At 40.5% G+C, this 17,269-nt stretch overlaps 1 protein-coding gene across 1 annotated transcript; it reads left to right on the forward strand.

Moving 5' to 3' along the window:
• Window positions 1–14,450: 14,450 nt before the first annotated feature.
• Window positions 14,451–16,864, forward strand: LOC101443892 (heterogeneous nuclear ribonucleoprotein D-like). The gene has a single exon (XM_012529219.4). The coding sequence runs from the start codon at window positions 14,451–14,453 to the stop codon at window positions 15,192–15,194; it is 744 nt and encodes a 247-aa protein (XP_012384673.3). The 3' UTR covers window positions 15,195–16,864.
• The last annotated feature ends 405 nt before the right edge of the window (window positions 16,865–17,269 follow it).

Genomic DNA, 17,269 nt, shown 5'->3' on the forward strand with positions numbered 1-17,269 from the left:
AGTAAATAGAGATATACAAGATACTTAAAATGGAATAACACTTTGGGAGCAAAGCAGAGACCTGTTTCTATAATGGTTCACATCCCTCCAAGGTTTGGGATCAATTTAAGAATTGGTGATCTTTTTTTCTTCAAATTTCATTCACAATCAATTGTTTTTCATCCTCCTAACTCTGTATTTTGTGGTTTCGTGGTCTTTTAGAACTTCGGAAACATGATCATTGAACATAATTGTTTATTGTGCATTGAGGTTCTGAAATATTTTTCCTACTGATGTGCAGCTCACACAATCTGTACCTGTTTAGAAAAGAAAAGAATCTTGAATTGTATATATTTATTTTGTTGTACAGAAAAAAAATGGTTTTGTAACTCATTTGCCTATTTTGGTTACCATAGCACACAGAGATAATCGTGAGAGTTGCAGGGCATGTGCCATTGCTGGATCAGGTGTCTCTGACAGCCTGGCGGTCCTGTGGCCTGGCTGGTATTATGTCCCCCTCCATGCAGAGGCATTCTATGGCAAGTGTTCTCAGCTGGGAAAGGTGGGCTGATTCTTGCTTTGGTAATATATGAAACTGTATTTTGGGTAATCTAGCAAATAAGGTTTTATTTCCCTCTTGGCGAAAAAAAAAAAAAAGTTAAATACCTAGCTAAGAACAATAGGGGAGAGTAGAAAGCATTATGGACTGATAAACCCTAATTTAATGTGATAATATTGAAGGTCATTCATATTCTGGCCCCTAATTTCTTGCACCTCCATTGTAGCCAAGAAAGTTCCTCAGAACCCCTTGAACAAAGCTCTAAAACTTATTTGTCCCCACACTTTGTCCTCCTGCTATATCCTTCCACCTGGAAGGACGTCAACACTTCTAATCTGTCTACTCAACTCTTAAAATCCTGTTGCAAATACTGTTGACATCTTCCCAAACCACTTTTTCTTAAAATGGTTCCATTATTAAAATTCACAGAGTATTTATTATAATCTGTAATATGGATTTGCAAATCAATAATGAATTGTCATATGTAACTTTTGTGTTATAGTATATAACCTTTATGGTTGCTTAAATGTATATTTATTTATGTATTGTGTACTTAAGTAGATTATATACTACTGAAGGACATAGACTCTTTCTTAAGTTTCTTTATACCTCTTGAAGGCACTAGCAGGATGTCCTGCCAATATTAAGTAACCCATTGGAGGGGAAAGCTTGAAAAAGAAAATATCAAGTAAACTGGTACATGTGTTCTCTCTGCATGAGTACTCTCTTTAATTCCACAATTTCCAAGCTAGCTGTTACTGTACTTTCTTTTTGGCCAGGGAATACAAAGTCAATTCTAAAAGATCTTTTTTAAAAATTTGTATATTAAAAGAGCTTGAAATAAATAATTAGGAGGAGAATAATATAGAACTTATCTCTGTACCTCAGGTCTTCTACCTTCGAACCATTTTCCTCCTGAAATAAGCCTTCTTTCTACTTTATCTGGGATAAAGCGCTATGAGCGCTATGGTAGATTGATTACAAAAATGTCCCCAGTTCTTCACCACATCCTATATCCATGCCTTTTTGCAATAAGCTTTTACAGCTTCTCCCACCAAGAGTTAGAATCTGTTTTCCTTCTCTTTAGGTTGGCCTTGTGACTTGCTTTGGCCAACAGAAGGTGGCAGAAGTAACTGTGTGCCAATTCCAAGGTTAGAACTTTAAAAACCATTCCCACTTCCACCTCCTAAAACCCTGCCACCATCCTGCAAACTAGCCCAGCCTAACTCCCACGACTCCAGCTGACAGCCGGACTGGTGAGAGAGGCAGACATGTGACTGAGGCCATCCTAAACCAGGCAGGCCCCCGCTGACCCACCGTGATCACTGGCCCATGAGTAAGCCGCGTCAGAACAGCCGAGTCAGACCCCAACCAGAAGAACCTCCCTGCTGGGTTATGAATGGTAATAAATACTTATTGGGCTTGGTTTTGGGGTAGTTTGTTATGTTGCATGATTATGGCATAGAGTAGACATACAAATTCCTATTATTACTTACCCAGTGTACCACTAAACACTGAGCATGCAACATACAGTGTTTTTATCTTTCTGTTCTCGCATACTACTTAGCACTTGGCGGGAAACCAGCTACTTCCCTATTACTCTGCTCCTTTTCACAGTGACATTTCTTAAAAGGGTAACCAATAGTGATCTATTTCACTCCCTTGCCACTGAGCTTCTTTCTGACCCCAACTCTTCATTGAGACTGTCATTGAACGGCTCATCAATGACCTCTGAGCTGCCAGTTTTAACAGTCACACTCTGTCCTTACCTTACATGGCTTCTCTACAGTATCCCATGTGCTTGGCTACTTGTTTCTTCATAGAAAATGTTCTGTGCTGGCTTCTGTGGCACCATGCTTGCTTGGTTTACCTCCTACCTTACAGCCCCTCTCTTTGATAGAACTTTCTCTTTTTTGATATTCTCAGCATTAGAATATTCTAGGACTTTGACCTGGGACCTCTTCTTCATTCTTCTTTCTGTTTTTCTCTCCCTTGGTGAGCCTATCAACTCCTATGGTATTATTCAATACAATAAATATATTAACTACCAAATAATTACCTCTGCCACTGACTTCACCATATCTAACTGCCTACTTAACATCTTCAAATAGTCTCTTAAACTTACCATGACTAAGACTTTTATTCTCCCCACTCTTTCTATCCTACCTGCCTATTTCAGCAAGTGGTACCACCCTTTACTGCCCTGTGGCTCGCGCCAAAAGCCTAGGCCTTATATTTGTTTCCTCCATATTCTTTACTCTTCCATCAGTCCCTCAGCAAGTCCTATCAACTTTACCTCAAATCTGTTCTGAATCCTTCCACTTCCCTCCATTTTCACTACTCCCCTAATCCAAGACACCATCTCTTCCCTGGAGGTCTACAATAGTTTCCTCATTGATTTTCCATTCTTGTACAATCCTATGCAGTCAGAACACTCTTTTAAGAATGTAGATTGGGTTGTTCATTCTCACGCCTAACCTTCCCACCCCCCACCCCCAGTTACTTCCTGTCAAACTTAGAATTAAATTCAAATTAGATATTGTTTCTTGGCAAGCCCTTATCATATGGTGCTTGCAACACTACACTGTCTGATCTCATCTCGTATCATCTTCATGCCACCCACAAGGCCAGCCAGCTGAGATTCTTTCTGCTTCCTGAAACTTCTTCCTATGTTAAGTCTTATGAATGAACACTTTTCTCAGCCTGAAATGCCTTTTTCCTTGATATTTGCGTGGTGATTTCTTATCATCCAGATCAACTTATTTTACCTCTTCAGAGAGACCCTTCCTAGACCACTGAATCTATTTTAGTGTGTGCAAAGCTCTTATCACTTTGATAGTGTTCTCCTTTGAGGACCTCTGTGCAAGAGGGAGCAAGGCCCTGAGAGCAGGGTGTTTTCTCTATCATTGCCAAATCCTGGTACCTAAGGTATTTTCTCCAAACCCAGTGGGCTCTCAATGAGTCTTTGTTGAATGAAAGTGAGAGAAAATAAATGTTGAATGCATATTGTGCGAGGCTGAATACTTACCTAATTTTTCTTTATTTGAAAATGATATTTATGACTCAAACCCGGAAATAGCACTTTAATAATCATCCACATAATCACCCCTCTTTCAAGACAAATACAACTTTGATTTAAAGAGTCTTATGTTCTTAATGACAATGACTTGCAGAAAGAAAGAGGGGAGGTGTAGATCCTAATGAACTTCACTACCAACTCGAGATGAGTCATTGGAATTGCATAAAGATAAAATTCTCAAAAATAAAATAATTGTTAGAGTTGGCAGTCAACCACGATTCATATCATCATAAACTTCTTTTTCTTTCCATCATTATTTTCGGATGGATGTGATGGTTTTTGTTTTGTTTTGTTTTAGGATTTATTTTTAAAATTTATGTCTCTCCCCCCTCACCCCCTGTTGTCTGCTCTCTCTGTCCATTTGCTGTGTGTTCATTTGTGTCCGCTTGCATTCTTGTCAGTGGTACCGGGAATCTGTGTCTCTTTTGGTTGCGTCATCTTGTTGCATCATTTCTCCATGTGTGCAGCGCCACTCCTGGGCAGGCTACACTTTTTTTGCATGGGGTGGTTCTCCTTACAGGGTGCACTCCTTGCACATGGGGCTGCCCTACACAGCGGACACCCCTGCATGGCAGGGCACTCCTTGTGCACATCAGCCTTGAATGTGGGCCAGCTCACCACATGGGTCAGGAGGCCCTGGGTTTGAACCCTGGACCTCCTATATGGTAGGCGGATGCTCTCTCAATTGAGCCAAATCTGCTTCCCAATGTGATGGGGTTTTAAAATAAGAAAAATTATTCAAGTAAATATGGTACACATTATACCATAAAATGAATTAAGTCAATAGACACATTTCCTCCTGGTCGCAGGTAATAGGCTAAGAAGAAAACTGCACTGTGATCAAGCATAAAGCCATTAGTGACAACCCCGAAACTGGGAAATGTCATAATTAAAAAGACTTGCACCATTATCAAGCAAAAGGGTGTCTGTGTGATAGTAGTTGGAAACGAGGGAAGTCAGGGGAGTTACGTATTCTGGAAAGGTTGAAGTGTGAGTTAGATAACATGATGTTTTAGTATTCACAGCACAGAGTCCCTTAAAGCAATAGAAAACAACACTGTTTCTTTTAAAACCTTTTTTAGCTAAGAAAACTGAAAACAAACAAAACTTTCTACTATGTCTTCAACAAAAGCCAGAGTCTCACACTGCTGCCTGTGCTGGTGTTAAAACTGAGAATGAATGAGGCTTTCCACTCAAGTACTCCCAGCTGGTCCCAGCAGAATGTTCCACAGGCCCCATTCAGCTTAGAGTGGGAGGAATTGCTGCTTCCCTTGGCATTCAGCAGGCAGATGTCCAAGAGCCACCAATGGACTGATCGGCAGCCAGTTTACTGTGGCATTTGCTCTGAACGCAGGCTGCATGTAGGCTTTTCTCCCACCATGACAGAACCCTTGGGAAGGCAGGAGTGTCCTCAGATATGTGCCCCTGCTGGAGAATTAAATACAGCTTAGTGGCATGTGGAAATTACTCAGTGGAAGCCTTGAATTCGTCATGATATTTGCTGAAGGACAAATAAATCCCCAGTTATCTCTATAATCAAATGCCTGCTAGGGACAGTTGGAGAAATTGGATATGACAAATGAGTCAGTCGTGTTAATACTGCTGAGCTGCCTTGCTTGTGAGTTGCTTGTGTCAGGAGTAAGTTGAAAAGTGATTGAGACGGATGGCCCCACCACTAGTTTCTCCATTTTGGTTTCAGGTAAGGAAAGAAAATGCATGACTCACACTGGTGTGTATAAACTGTATTTTGAAAAAACAAAGTTTAGAATTTAATTTTTAAAAAACCTTAATATTTCTCTTTTTTTTGGTTCCTTGACTTTTCTACATAGTCTTAGGATTTAAGAGTTCTATTTATGATCATTTTAAGTTGGAAATACAATCTGAGTTCAGAAACCAAGTATGTTCAGTCCAAAATCTCCAAATTTGATTTACTGTCAAATATTCCCTCTACCTCAGTTCTGATCCTCATTCAGACTGGAAGCTTGGGCGTGGGGTGAGGGGTTCCTTCTGTTTATTTCTCTCCTATGCTTTTTCTCCTTCCCCCACTCCAGCTTGCTGGCTGGTTTCTTATGTTTCCAGGTGGAGGAGGAGAGAGGAAGGAGAAGAGAAGAATGAGGAACGTTCATGTGTGAACTGGTGGTTGGGTGAGCTGGCTTTGTGTCCCACAGGCCTGGCAGGTCCCTAAAGCAGCTTTTCTTTTTTGGGCTTGTCCCTACCTGGGAATCTTTCTCCTCCTCTTCCCTTGCCCCAGGTTGATGTGTCTAGAGCAGGATGGGTAAAGGAAGGTTTTTAGGACACATCCAGAGGTCCACCTGTTTTTGTAAATAAAATTTTACCCAAACACAGCCACTCCCATTCTTTTATGTATTGTTTGTGGCTGTCTTGGTGCCACAATGACTGAGTTGAGTAGTTGCAACACAGACCACATGACCCTCAAAGCCTAAAATATTTACTGCCTGGCCCTTTCTAAAAAGTTTTCCCATCTCTGGCCTAGAGGTTGGGTAGCTATTTTCAACTGCTTTAGACATGCTGTTTCCCTCCAACCTCTCCTTGCTAGGTTCCTCCCAGCCCTCTAAGAAGCCCCGTTGCTGGCTTTACCCTAACTCTGCCATGACCCACAACTGTCCAAGAGAAATATTTGTGCATCCCTTGCCTCCCACTGTAGATTGGGTGACCTGCCCATAGGTCTTAAGGACAGGGGTGGGGACAGGCATTCATAGGATGGCAGTGGCTCTCAAAAGTCTTCATAAATCCTCACCTTTATAGATTCTTAATTTGCTGAGTATCTAAATGTCGTGAACTGGTTTCTGCTATTTCCTTTGTAAATTCTTTTCACTTACAGTGTGTTGTCATCACTTTGGCTGTGATATGGTACCTCAGTTGAAATGTCAATGTTAACATTCTATAAAGTATAATAATCTATATTGTTGGACAAGTAGATATTCACCCTTGTAGTTGGAGTAAAACAATTTGGGAGTGGATGTGGCTTAAGCAGTTGCACACCTGCTTCCCAAATGGGAGGTCTCAGGTTTGGTTGCTAGTGCCTCCTAAAAGCAAATAAACAAACAACAAGCAAACAAATGAAAAAACCAACTCAGGGGAGCCAATGTGGCTCAGTGGTTGAGCGCTGGCTTCCCACATACGAGGTCCTAGTTTCAATCCCTGGCCCCAGTATCTCAAAAACAAGCAAACAAGAAAACAATTTGATAAGGATTTCACGACCCTCAATTATTTCCCAGTTATGGGTTGGATATTCTATTATTTGGGAAATCATTTTTTTGAGTTCCTATTCCAAAGTAGCAAGCATTCGAAGAATATATGCTTCATGTCATAATGAATTTATATGACAGCAGAATTAATAAAATGTTTTCAAGTTCTGAACCTTTTCATTTATAATCTTGAGAATTTCCTTTAAAATTTTAAAATGTTATTTTGTGTAGCATATAGTAAAGAAAATAATTTTCTGTAGAAAGTTCATTTTAGTTATAGCATTTTGAAGTTAATTTTAAGTTGCTATGATACCTAACTCTTTTTCTAATTTAATAAGTGATGTAAGCTATTTAGTTTCCTTTAAATTATGCAAAAATATGACAGGATAATAAATTGACCTTAGTTTTGTTCGAGTAAACATTATTTTAAAAATATAGATCAAAATAAAAAATTATGACATGAAAATAGATGAGATTAAAAAAAATACTAAGATTCTTAAAATTGTGCTATAAAAATTCACTGGTTAATTTCAAAGTAAGTGTGCCCCTGTGAGGACCCAGGCCCCTCTAGGTCCTCAGCATGTGGCCACCTGTGTGACCTAGGCATAGGTTAAAGGTTAATAACCCTTCCCCTAAGGGAGAGAATGTACAGAAGCTATCATAAACTATAATCTTCCCAAAGCAGTAAATGTCCTTTCTGTGAGTGTAGTGAAAACATCACCAGATCCCGTGTGTCATCTTCACGTGACCCAACTAAGAAGTCTGTTCTCATACCCTATGGAATGACCTTATACATCACCCGCATCTGCTCATCTCTTTGTGGGATGCTACCTTCATGCTCTGAACCACCACCATGAGAGGTTCTCTCCTTCCTTAAGTCCCAATGAAGCTTAGGCCTGACTAAATGCCAGGTGTGCTCTTTGGTCTCGTGGCCGCACCAACTCGTGCCCTTCAGGAGTTGGGTTCTAACAGTCCCCCTACCCTGAAAAGACTGAGGCTGCTCTTTATAAGTACATCCCCCAAATATCATAGTTCAGATAGGAAAGGTCTTTATTTCCATTAAATTAAAAACCAAATTTGATGTAACAGTTTCTATATTTTTTTTAACATTTTTAAAAAGCACTAGAGACATTTTGATAGGGTGATAACATTTTGATCAAATTTATGCAACCTATAAATCTCATGAGTAGAATCATATGCTGGATTTGCTAAAATTAATATAAAATTATAACTCTACATTGATTTGAATTTCAATACTTTTTCTCTTTGTCCAGTGGTCTATTATGCATATGTGGTAAACAATACTTAACTAAGAATAAATTCATTGTAAAGTTGGGTGTTGGTCAAACCTACCACTGGGCAAGGACTGTTCTCAGTGGCCAAGTCTCTTTTTTTTTTTTAATTTTTATATTTTTATTTATTTCTCTCCCCTTTCCACCCCCCAGTTGTCTGCTTTCTGTGTCCATTCGTTGTGTGTTCTTCTGTGTCCACTTTGCATTCTTGTTCACAGCACTGGGAATCTGTGTCTCTTTTTGTTGTGTCATCTTGCTGCGTCAGCTCTCTGTGTGAGCGGCGCCACTCCTGAGCAGGCTGCACTTTCTTTTGCATGGGGCAGCTCTCCTTACAAGGTGCACTCCTTGCTCATGGGCTCCCCTACATGGGGGGACACCCCTACATAGCACAGCACTCCTTGCGCGCATCAGCACTGTGCATGGGCCAGCTCATCACATGGATCAGGAGGCCCTGGGTTTGAACCTTGGACCTCCCATGTGGTAGGCGGACACTATACATTGAGCCAAGTCCGCTTCCCATCAGTGGCTGAATCTTGAGCACACTCAATGGATCTTAAAAAACAGCAAAAACCTTAACTCACATTTGGAGTCCTTCTGTCTTTTTTTTAAATAAAAAATTCGATTATTTTATTTATGGATATATTTTTTTGAAAAAATGCTAATTTATTTAGAGACCATTACTGTCTTCAACATTGTGAACTCTGGAAAAGTTTCCTGAACCCCAGGTTAGAGGACCCCTCTGACAAGCGGGGCATCTTTGGCAGCCTGGGTGGGGGACACCCTGGGGAGGAGCTGGTCCAGGAAGGGGATGGGAGTGCTGATGTCACTAGTGGGTGGAGCTTCCTGGACAGGTGTGCAGATTCCCCCAGGAGTGTTGTTCAGACCCAGAGGCAGGAAGAAGACAATATAGCAAATACTTTTGCAGCATTATTTTTACTTGATGGAAAAAAAATGCCTGTTGTTTATTAAGACAAATACAAACATTATGGAAATCAAAGAAACATTTCCATAAAATTTCAAGGTAAAATATGATATCCTAGGTCTAGGAGGTACCTGCTGAGTTCAGGTACTTTAGCAGAAAACAGAGGTATTCTGAGAAAGGGATTTGGAAGAGGAGCACATCGAGATCCAAATTTCATCCATTCTATTTATCAGTCAAATTACCTGCCTTACGAGACCTCAGATTTTCTCCTCTGTAAAATGGTGATTACTTAATTCTTCTCCATGTAATGCTCCCACCCAAAGTCAACGCATTTTTAGGTTTAAGAGGTGGGGATTGCAAGGCCAGTTTTTCATTTGACTATGGGAGCACTGCTGTGCCAGAGTCTGAGCTGAGTTTCTTGGACCCAAAGTCTAAGAAGGTAAAGGAAAGAGAGAAAGGCACCTAGATGGAGGAGGCCAGAAGCCAGAGGCTTAGACTCACAAATAAAAATGCAAAGCAGTAGAGTAGACTGTAATTAAGAGGGCTTAGAGTCACTGCCTAGAACCGTCCCTACTTGCAGCTAGTTACTGTAAGCCTCCAGGGTGCAGTGAGTAATCAAGAAGGCTGTGTCCTGAACAGGTGATGCAAAACAGTGGTGGCCCAAGGGCCAGATCCAGTCCAGATATGGTTTTTTTTGGCCCAAGGAAGTGGGTTTTTTTTTTTCTTTATCTGAATCCCTTGGCTTTTTTTTTTTTTTTTTAAATTTGAAGAATTGTCATAAAAATCAGGTTTCCAGTTTCCTTTTTTGAAAATGGACTGGACTTTTAATTCCACATAACAGCTAAAAGTCGGGGTGGGTCGTGTCCTTTTCATTTTGCCACAGTCTTCACCACTCCCTTCTATAGCTCCAGTACTGAGATCAAGTGTCAGCTACGGTTTTAGCCCCAAAGGCATTTACTTTTTGGCCCAAGTTTAAAGGCACAGGGAAAGAATGGACAAGGCAAATACCTCAGGATTGCTTTAAAGATTATCTAAGGTAACATACAAAATATCTAGTCAGGGCTTGGCATACGTTAGGTGTTTATATATAGGATCCATTCCTTTTTCCTTCCTTAGTCACCATTTTGTCTCAAGTAAATGTTTCAGGACTCTCAGAAAACCTTAGGCTTGCATGGAGAGAAGAGAGGTTTCTGTTGCTAAGCATACAGCACTTGGAGTTTTACAGGAAAGAATAGTCAGGCCAGGCTGTATTGTTTAACTGTCAGAATGGACTGCTAGAGTCACAAAGATGAACACATCATGGCGTGGGTCAGGGTTCCAGACCTGGGGCTATGCTCAGTGGAGTGTGTTTGTGCTGGATAAGCTGTTCAAATGAAACCATATGGAGTCCAGCTGTCACCTTGAGGCTGTCCATCTTCAGAGGGAACAGAACAAATGCTAAGAGGAAACTCAGACGTCTCACTCTCTCAGTTTTCTGGTTTTGCTACTGGATTTTGCATTTTGCATGAACCAGAGAAAAGAAAACAAGAGCTCTCTGAGTTCTGTGTTTGCTAGTGGAGCATCAGAACTGTAACTGGATCTGCCGCAGGAGTCCCCTTTAAGAAAGAAATAGTGTACATGACAGGTCCTCCCCTAAAGCACCACAAAACAAGGGACCCCTTCTAGACTCCCAACAGGTGTGGGAAGTGTTTGTCTTCAATCTGAAATGAGGTGGCAAGGAGGAACTTATAAAATTTAGAAGAAAATGCGACAATCCATAGTCTGAGAATATTTTTTATTATCTCTTATTTTCCCCCATATTACTTGAAGAGTTGACTATAATAAAGGTACGTGTCTGTCAGCAAGGCCGATTACACATCTCAATTTACAAAGAGGGTAAAAGCAAAAATTTCCTCCTCATAATGAAACCCTGCTTACTCCATTACAACTATTCCTAGATAATCCCTACCTAATTTAAAGGAGAAAATGCAAAAGTTTTTCCTGCGTATCATTTTTTGGAACATCTAAACACATGGCAAAACTAGTGATTCACATGTTAACATAGGTGTTTTGACACATAGTGTAATATATATCCTGATAATATCGCATGTGTTATCAGTGATTCTCAAACATTAGTGTATTTAAGGGCCACCTGGGGGCAGTCATTTGCAGATAAATGTCAAAGAACCAAAAGACAACAAAAGGCCCTGCATTTTAATGTTTGCCACTTTTTATGGTGTAAATACTTCCAGCATGATAAAATTCATTCTATCAGTGTGCTGTTAAGTGGCTCAAAAAATTGCTGTAAGTCCTAAAATTTTATAACAGTCAGTCCTTGGGAGCCAGTACCTACCAGCACACCCCTCCCTAAAGGACTTGTTAAAATGAATATTTCTAGACTCCACCTCCAAAGATTCTGAGGTGCTCCCAGCACCTACCAAGTGGCTGCAGTGGCTCCTGCTGGGTGAACAGAGCCTGCTAAGACCAGCGTTTCTCAGTATGTTCAGTGGAATTCTAGTTCAGCAAATGTTAACGAATGTTTTAGAGGAAAAAAGGCTTTGGTGGTTAAATGTTGAGAAATGCTAGCGCAAACAAAGTTAGGTGGCCTTTCTTTGGTGCAGGACTTTTCAGGCTTAAACATGCCCTTCTGCCATGTGCTACCTTAATGAGGGGGGAGGAGAGCATATAGCATTTCACAAACTGGTTGATCTGAGACTCCCTTTTCCAGATGTGTTGTTTTTAGGAAAAACATTAGTATTGCAGTTTCCATTAATAGAACTATAGTTAGATCTCGGAGTCATAGGATTTTGTAGACAAATGAGTTTTCACAATACCAGGATGAGGTCGCTGTTGTACTGTAGACTTTCAGAAGAAAGTTTTGAATTTTAGGAGTAACAAATGGCAAGTTCTTTCTCTAAGTATAGCCTCTCCACTTTTGCCTCCTCTTTTTTTTTTTTTTAAGGATACATAGATCACACAAAATGTTACATTAAAAAATATGAGGTTCCCATATACCCCACTCTCCACACCCCCCACTCCTCCCACATTGACAACTTCTTTCATTGGTGTGGTATGCCACCTCCTCTTTTAAAACCTGATTTAAGTAGGGAGCAGGGGCAGAACTCCTTAGCACTTTGATGCTTGTGACCTAGAGAAATTTGAATTGATTCAGTTACATAATTTGGCATCTGGAAGAGCCTTAGAGATTATAGTCAGAGAATTTCAGAGCTAGCAGAGATCTAAGAGGTCATCTGGTCAAATCCTTTTTTTTTTTTTTTTCCCCAACATATGAGGAAATGAAAGCTGGAAGAGATTCGATGCCTTCCCCTGAGCTGGGGTTAAGACTTTCTGGTGCCATCCATTGCTCTTTTCACTATATTACAATTTCTTTTCTTTCCTGGAAAACGTTCAAGATTCCAGCTCCCTCTGAGGCCTGTCTGAGCTAACAGAGGGGCAAAAAGTCCAAATGTCCTACCCAGAGCTGTTTCAGAATAATCCTTTTAAATTAAGCTGGATGTCCGCATCCTTTGAAATTCAGATTAGTCTGAGGCGTTTGATTCTGATAACCCACCAGGGAGGAAATTGTGCTCTGAGGTCCACTGGCTGCCAGGAGTCAAGCTGTCGGGGTAACACCAGCACCGGAGCTCTCTGTTCTCCATTTTATCAGCAAATCAGCTGGGAACAAAGAAGTAGAAGGCAGTTTGCAGACCTGTAAGAGGAGATGCAAGACAGCAGAAAGGTGGCTTGTGCTGAGTATTGTTCTTGTCAGGGCAATAATATTTTCTGATCTTGCTTAATTAGAGTTAAATATAAAAATCAAAGCAAAACAAAGCACCCAAGTTGTGTGAGAGTAGAGGTTTAGGGATCTGGGTTACAAAGACAAAACGTTCCTTTGTACCCGGAAGACAACATTGTCCACTTTGCATTTTATCTCCATTATATCGTTGAAATGCAATCTGAAAGGGTCTGGTTGAATTCATGAAATGGAATCATTATTTGCTCATTTCCCTCTATAAACTTGCCCTGCTCCCTTTTACTCTCCCATCCTCATATGTAACCTCAGATGATGGAGTAAGTATTGAAGAACAGTATTGAGGTGACAATACTGTCAGCAAGGCCCACCACATACACTGTCTCCACTTACTCATTAGACCCATTTATTGAGTACTAGCTATGTCCCAGGTACTGTACTAGGCTTGGGGGATATACTGTTGAACAATGACAAGTCTGGTCTATGGTCTTATGAATCTAAGAGTCTTGCATGAGAGGTATACAATAAGAAAAACAAATCACAAAATGTATGTACAATTACCAATTGTGATAAATTCTTCCAGAGGAAGGTACGTGGAGCTTGAGTATGTATAACACGACAACATGACCAGACCCATGCTTCTTAAACTGCATGATGTGCTGAAGGACTAGTGTTTTCCCCCAATCGTGGACTGAAGCTAGAGTATAATCGCACCTCATATGACTAGCCACCTGCATTTGACCTGACCTGGTCTCCGCCTTGTTCAACAGGATGAGCCTGGGGCGGTGGACTTGGCCCCGTGGTTAGGGCGTCCGCCTACCACATGGGAGGTCCAAGGTTCAAACCCCGGGCCTCCTTGACCCGTGTGCAGCTGGCCCACGTGCAGTGCTGATGCGTGCAAGGAGTGCCCTGCCATGCAGGGGTGTCCCCCGCATAGGGGAGCCCCACGAGCAAGGAGTGCGCCCCGTAAGGAGAGCCGCCCAGCATGAAAGAAAGTACAGCCTGCCCAGGAATGGTGCCGCACACACAGAGAATTGATGCAGCAAAATGACGCAACGAAAAGAAACACAGATTCCCGTGCCGCTGACAACAGCAGAAGTGGACAAAGAAGACGCAGCAAATAGCCACAGAGAACAGACAACCAGGGTGGGGTGGGGGTGGGGGAATAAATAAATAAATAAATCTTTAAAAAACAAACAAACAAGATGAGCCTGTTAATCATTTGCTTGGGTATCGTGGGAATACTGAAATGCTATAAATATTCCTTAATGCCTATTTGCCAATTTCTGCATTCGTCTCATTGCAAACAACTTAAGGGCTGGCTCTGAATTGTAGATTGCATTTTTTTAAAAAGGAGCTTCTAGGGATTGAACCCAGGACCGTGTACATGTGAAACAAGCATTCAACTACTGAGCTCCACCAGCTCCACTGTAGACTGCGCTTTGAGTAGCCCTTATCTAGACCATCAAATCAAGGAGGCCTTCCTGGAGGAAAGAATTTTTGTATAGTGACTGAAGGATAACCAGGCAAAACTGAGATGGGAAAAGTATTCCAGCTTGATGGAATATCATCTGTAAAGGCTACGTGCAGCAGGAGGGAGTGATTTCCTCCAGGATACAGGAGAAGAGCTATATGGCTGGAGCATGGAGAATGAGCGAGAGGTGAATCAAGATGAACTAGATGGATATACAACGCTCCGCTGCCGCCGCTACCGGGACTCGGTCTGCGCGCCAGCACCCCCCTGCCGACAGCTCCGCCACCATGGAGGACATGAACGAGTACAGCAACATAGAGGAATTCGCAGAGGGATCCAAGATCAATGCGAGCAAGAATCAGCAGGATGACGGTAAAATGTTCATTGGAGGCTTGAGCTGGGATACAAGCAAGAAAGATCTGACTGAGTATTTGTCTCGATTTGGAGAAGTTGTAGACTGCACAATTAAAACAGATCCAGTCACTGGAAGATCAAGAGGATTTGGATTTGTGCTTTTCAAAGATGCTGCTAGTGTTGATAAGGTTTTGGAACTGAAGGAACACAAACTGGATGGCAAATTGATAGACCCCAAAAGGGCGAAGGCATTAAAAGGGAAAGAACCCCCAAAAAAGGTCTTTGTAGGTGGTTTGAGCCCAGATACTTCTGAAGAACAAATAAAAGAATATTTTGGAGCATTCGGAGAGATTGAAAACATTGAACTTCCTATGGATACAAAAACAAATGAAAGAAGAGGCTTTTGTTTTATCACATATACAGATGAAGAGCCAGTAAAGAAATTATTAGAGAGCAGATACCATCAGATTGGTTCTGGGAAGTGTGAAATCAAAGTTGCACAACCCAAAGAAGTATATAGGCAGCAACAGCAACAACAGAAAGGAGGGAGAGGGGCTGCAGCTGGTGGACGAGGTGGTACTAGGGGTCGTGGATGAGGTCAGGGCCAAAACTGGAACCAAGGATTTAATAACTATTATGATCAAGGATATGGAAATTACAATAGTACCTATGGTGGTGATCAAAACTATAGTGGCTATGGCGGATATGATTATACTGGGTATAACTATGAGAGCTATGGATATGGACAGGGATATGCAGACTACAGTGGCCAACAGAGCACATATGGCAAGGCATCTCGAGGGGGTGGCAATCACCAAAACAATTACCAGCCATACTAAAGGAGGACATTGGAGAAAAGAGGAGGAAATGATAAAGTACCCGTCTTACAGGACAACATTGAAGATTGGTCTTCTGTTGATCTGATTATTTTGTAAAAGACTTTCTAGTGTACAAGACACAACTGTCCAACTGTATATAGCTGCCAATTAGTTTTCTTTGTTTTTACTCTGTCCTTTGCTATCTGTGTTATGCCTCAGTGTGGATTTGTGTTTATACAAATTTTATTTGTATGATTTCATGTTAAACCTCAAATAAATGCTTCCTTATGTGATTGTTCTTCTGTGTCAGGTACTAAATAGCTCTGTAAAAATGTAATTTTAAATAAGCAATAATGAAGGCATGGTTTATTTTGTAGGGAGTATTGGTCCATAGGGAGGAACAGTGGTCCTTTATGAATAGCCAGTCATTGTCACCCTGTTCCCATTTTACTAGATGTGTACTATGCTCTAGACTTCCTCTCCCTGTTATTTGAAACTTCTACCACACTATTGGAAGAATGTTCTTTGCTATCTATCTGGAGATAATTGTCATGGTATTGTGATCAGCTGAAGCTTTCTGGTAGACCATGAATCTTCTGAATTATGTTTATATACTTTTTATAACAAAGGCTTAATAGCATCTTTTATGATTAGAAAAGTTTTTGTGTTCCTTTGTGGAAAGCCATTTGTTATGATTCGCTAATTTTCTTATTTCAGAGTCAGTGGTCTAGAAGCTTCAATTAATTACAATACTATAACAGTTCTCTTGACAGACTCTCCAGATACATGCAGAGAAAGCACTGTAAAACTGGTAGTAGCTATACCTAACTGAATTAAGAGTCAGTAAAAAGTATTTAGCAAATTTAAAAGATTTGGTAGACAGGTACAAATCTGCTCATTAAAGTTGGTAGATTTAGGTATAAGATAGTTGAAGTAGTGGCAAAGTAAAGTCACGGTATATGTTACTGTTAAGCCACAGCCACCACCAAACTAAATTTTTCTGTTTGGGCATTCTTAGGGAGCTATATTGGAATTAACAGCTCCTGTTAATTTTTAGAAAATGCCATGGTAGCAGATCCCATCGTTTTTAATGCAGTTAATGCATGAGCCTGAGTAGTTAAGCATTTCCATATTCAGACATAAGAGTAGTGGAATACTTTAAATCTTTTGTATATTAGTGCAAATCTAAGTAACAGTTTTATATCATTACAGCAGATCTCCCTGGTCTTGGAGGACTTTTTGGATAGACCCAAACTTTGAATTTTGTTCAGTCTAGTTGATAGGGTTTAGGGAAAAGTTTATTTCCATGATTTCACATTAGTTTACAGTAAGGGATTATTATGAAAAATACTTAGCTTACTCAGATGCTTATATGCAAACTAGTTAATTCCACACAAGTATACATTTCTTTTTATGTTGATGAAATTGCTGTTATAAAAACTTGGTGCCTGCAACTTTTTTCCTCTTAATACTTGTATTTGCTGGGCTGTTAGGTTACAATGTTCTTAGTCTTGTTTGTTCCTTTGTTGATATTTGATCTTTAGTCCAAGTACCAATGTTGGCTATCACAAGGGATTCTTTGTTCTTTAAACATGCAATCTTAGGGAACTGAGGGGAGATCATTTTAAGTTGTATTGTCAAAGTTGATAGGAACAGTGTCTTTAGGGTAGTCAATCCTGTAAATTTCAAATTTATGATTAGGTGACAAGCTGACATTGAGACTGGCCTTTCCCTGATCAAAAATGAATAAAAGCTTTTTTAAAAAATCCAAAAAAAAAAAAAAAAAAAAAAGATGAACTAGATGAGAAATGCCGTGCCAGCCTATGTTATCTTCATGTTCTCCTCATGGCAGG

Source organism: Dasypus novemcinctus, chromosome 12 (assembly GCF_030445035.2).
Source record: "Dasypus novemcinctus isolate mDasNov1 chromosome 12, mDasNov1.1.hap2, whole genome shotgun sequence".
NCBI lineage: Eukaryota > Metazoa > Chordata > Mammalia > Cingulata > Dasypodidae > Dasypus > Dasypus novemcinctus.

Excerpts from the sequence above, each read along its gene's own strand:
- LOC101443892 (XM_012529219.4), top strand. The coding sequence starts at position 14,451 with ATGGATATACAACGCTCCGCTGCCGCCGCTACCGGGACTCGGTCTGCG.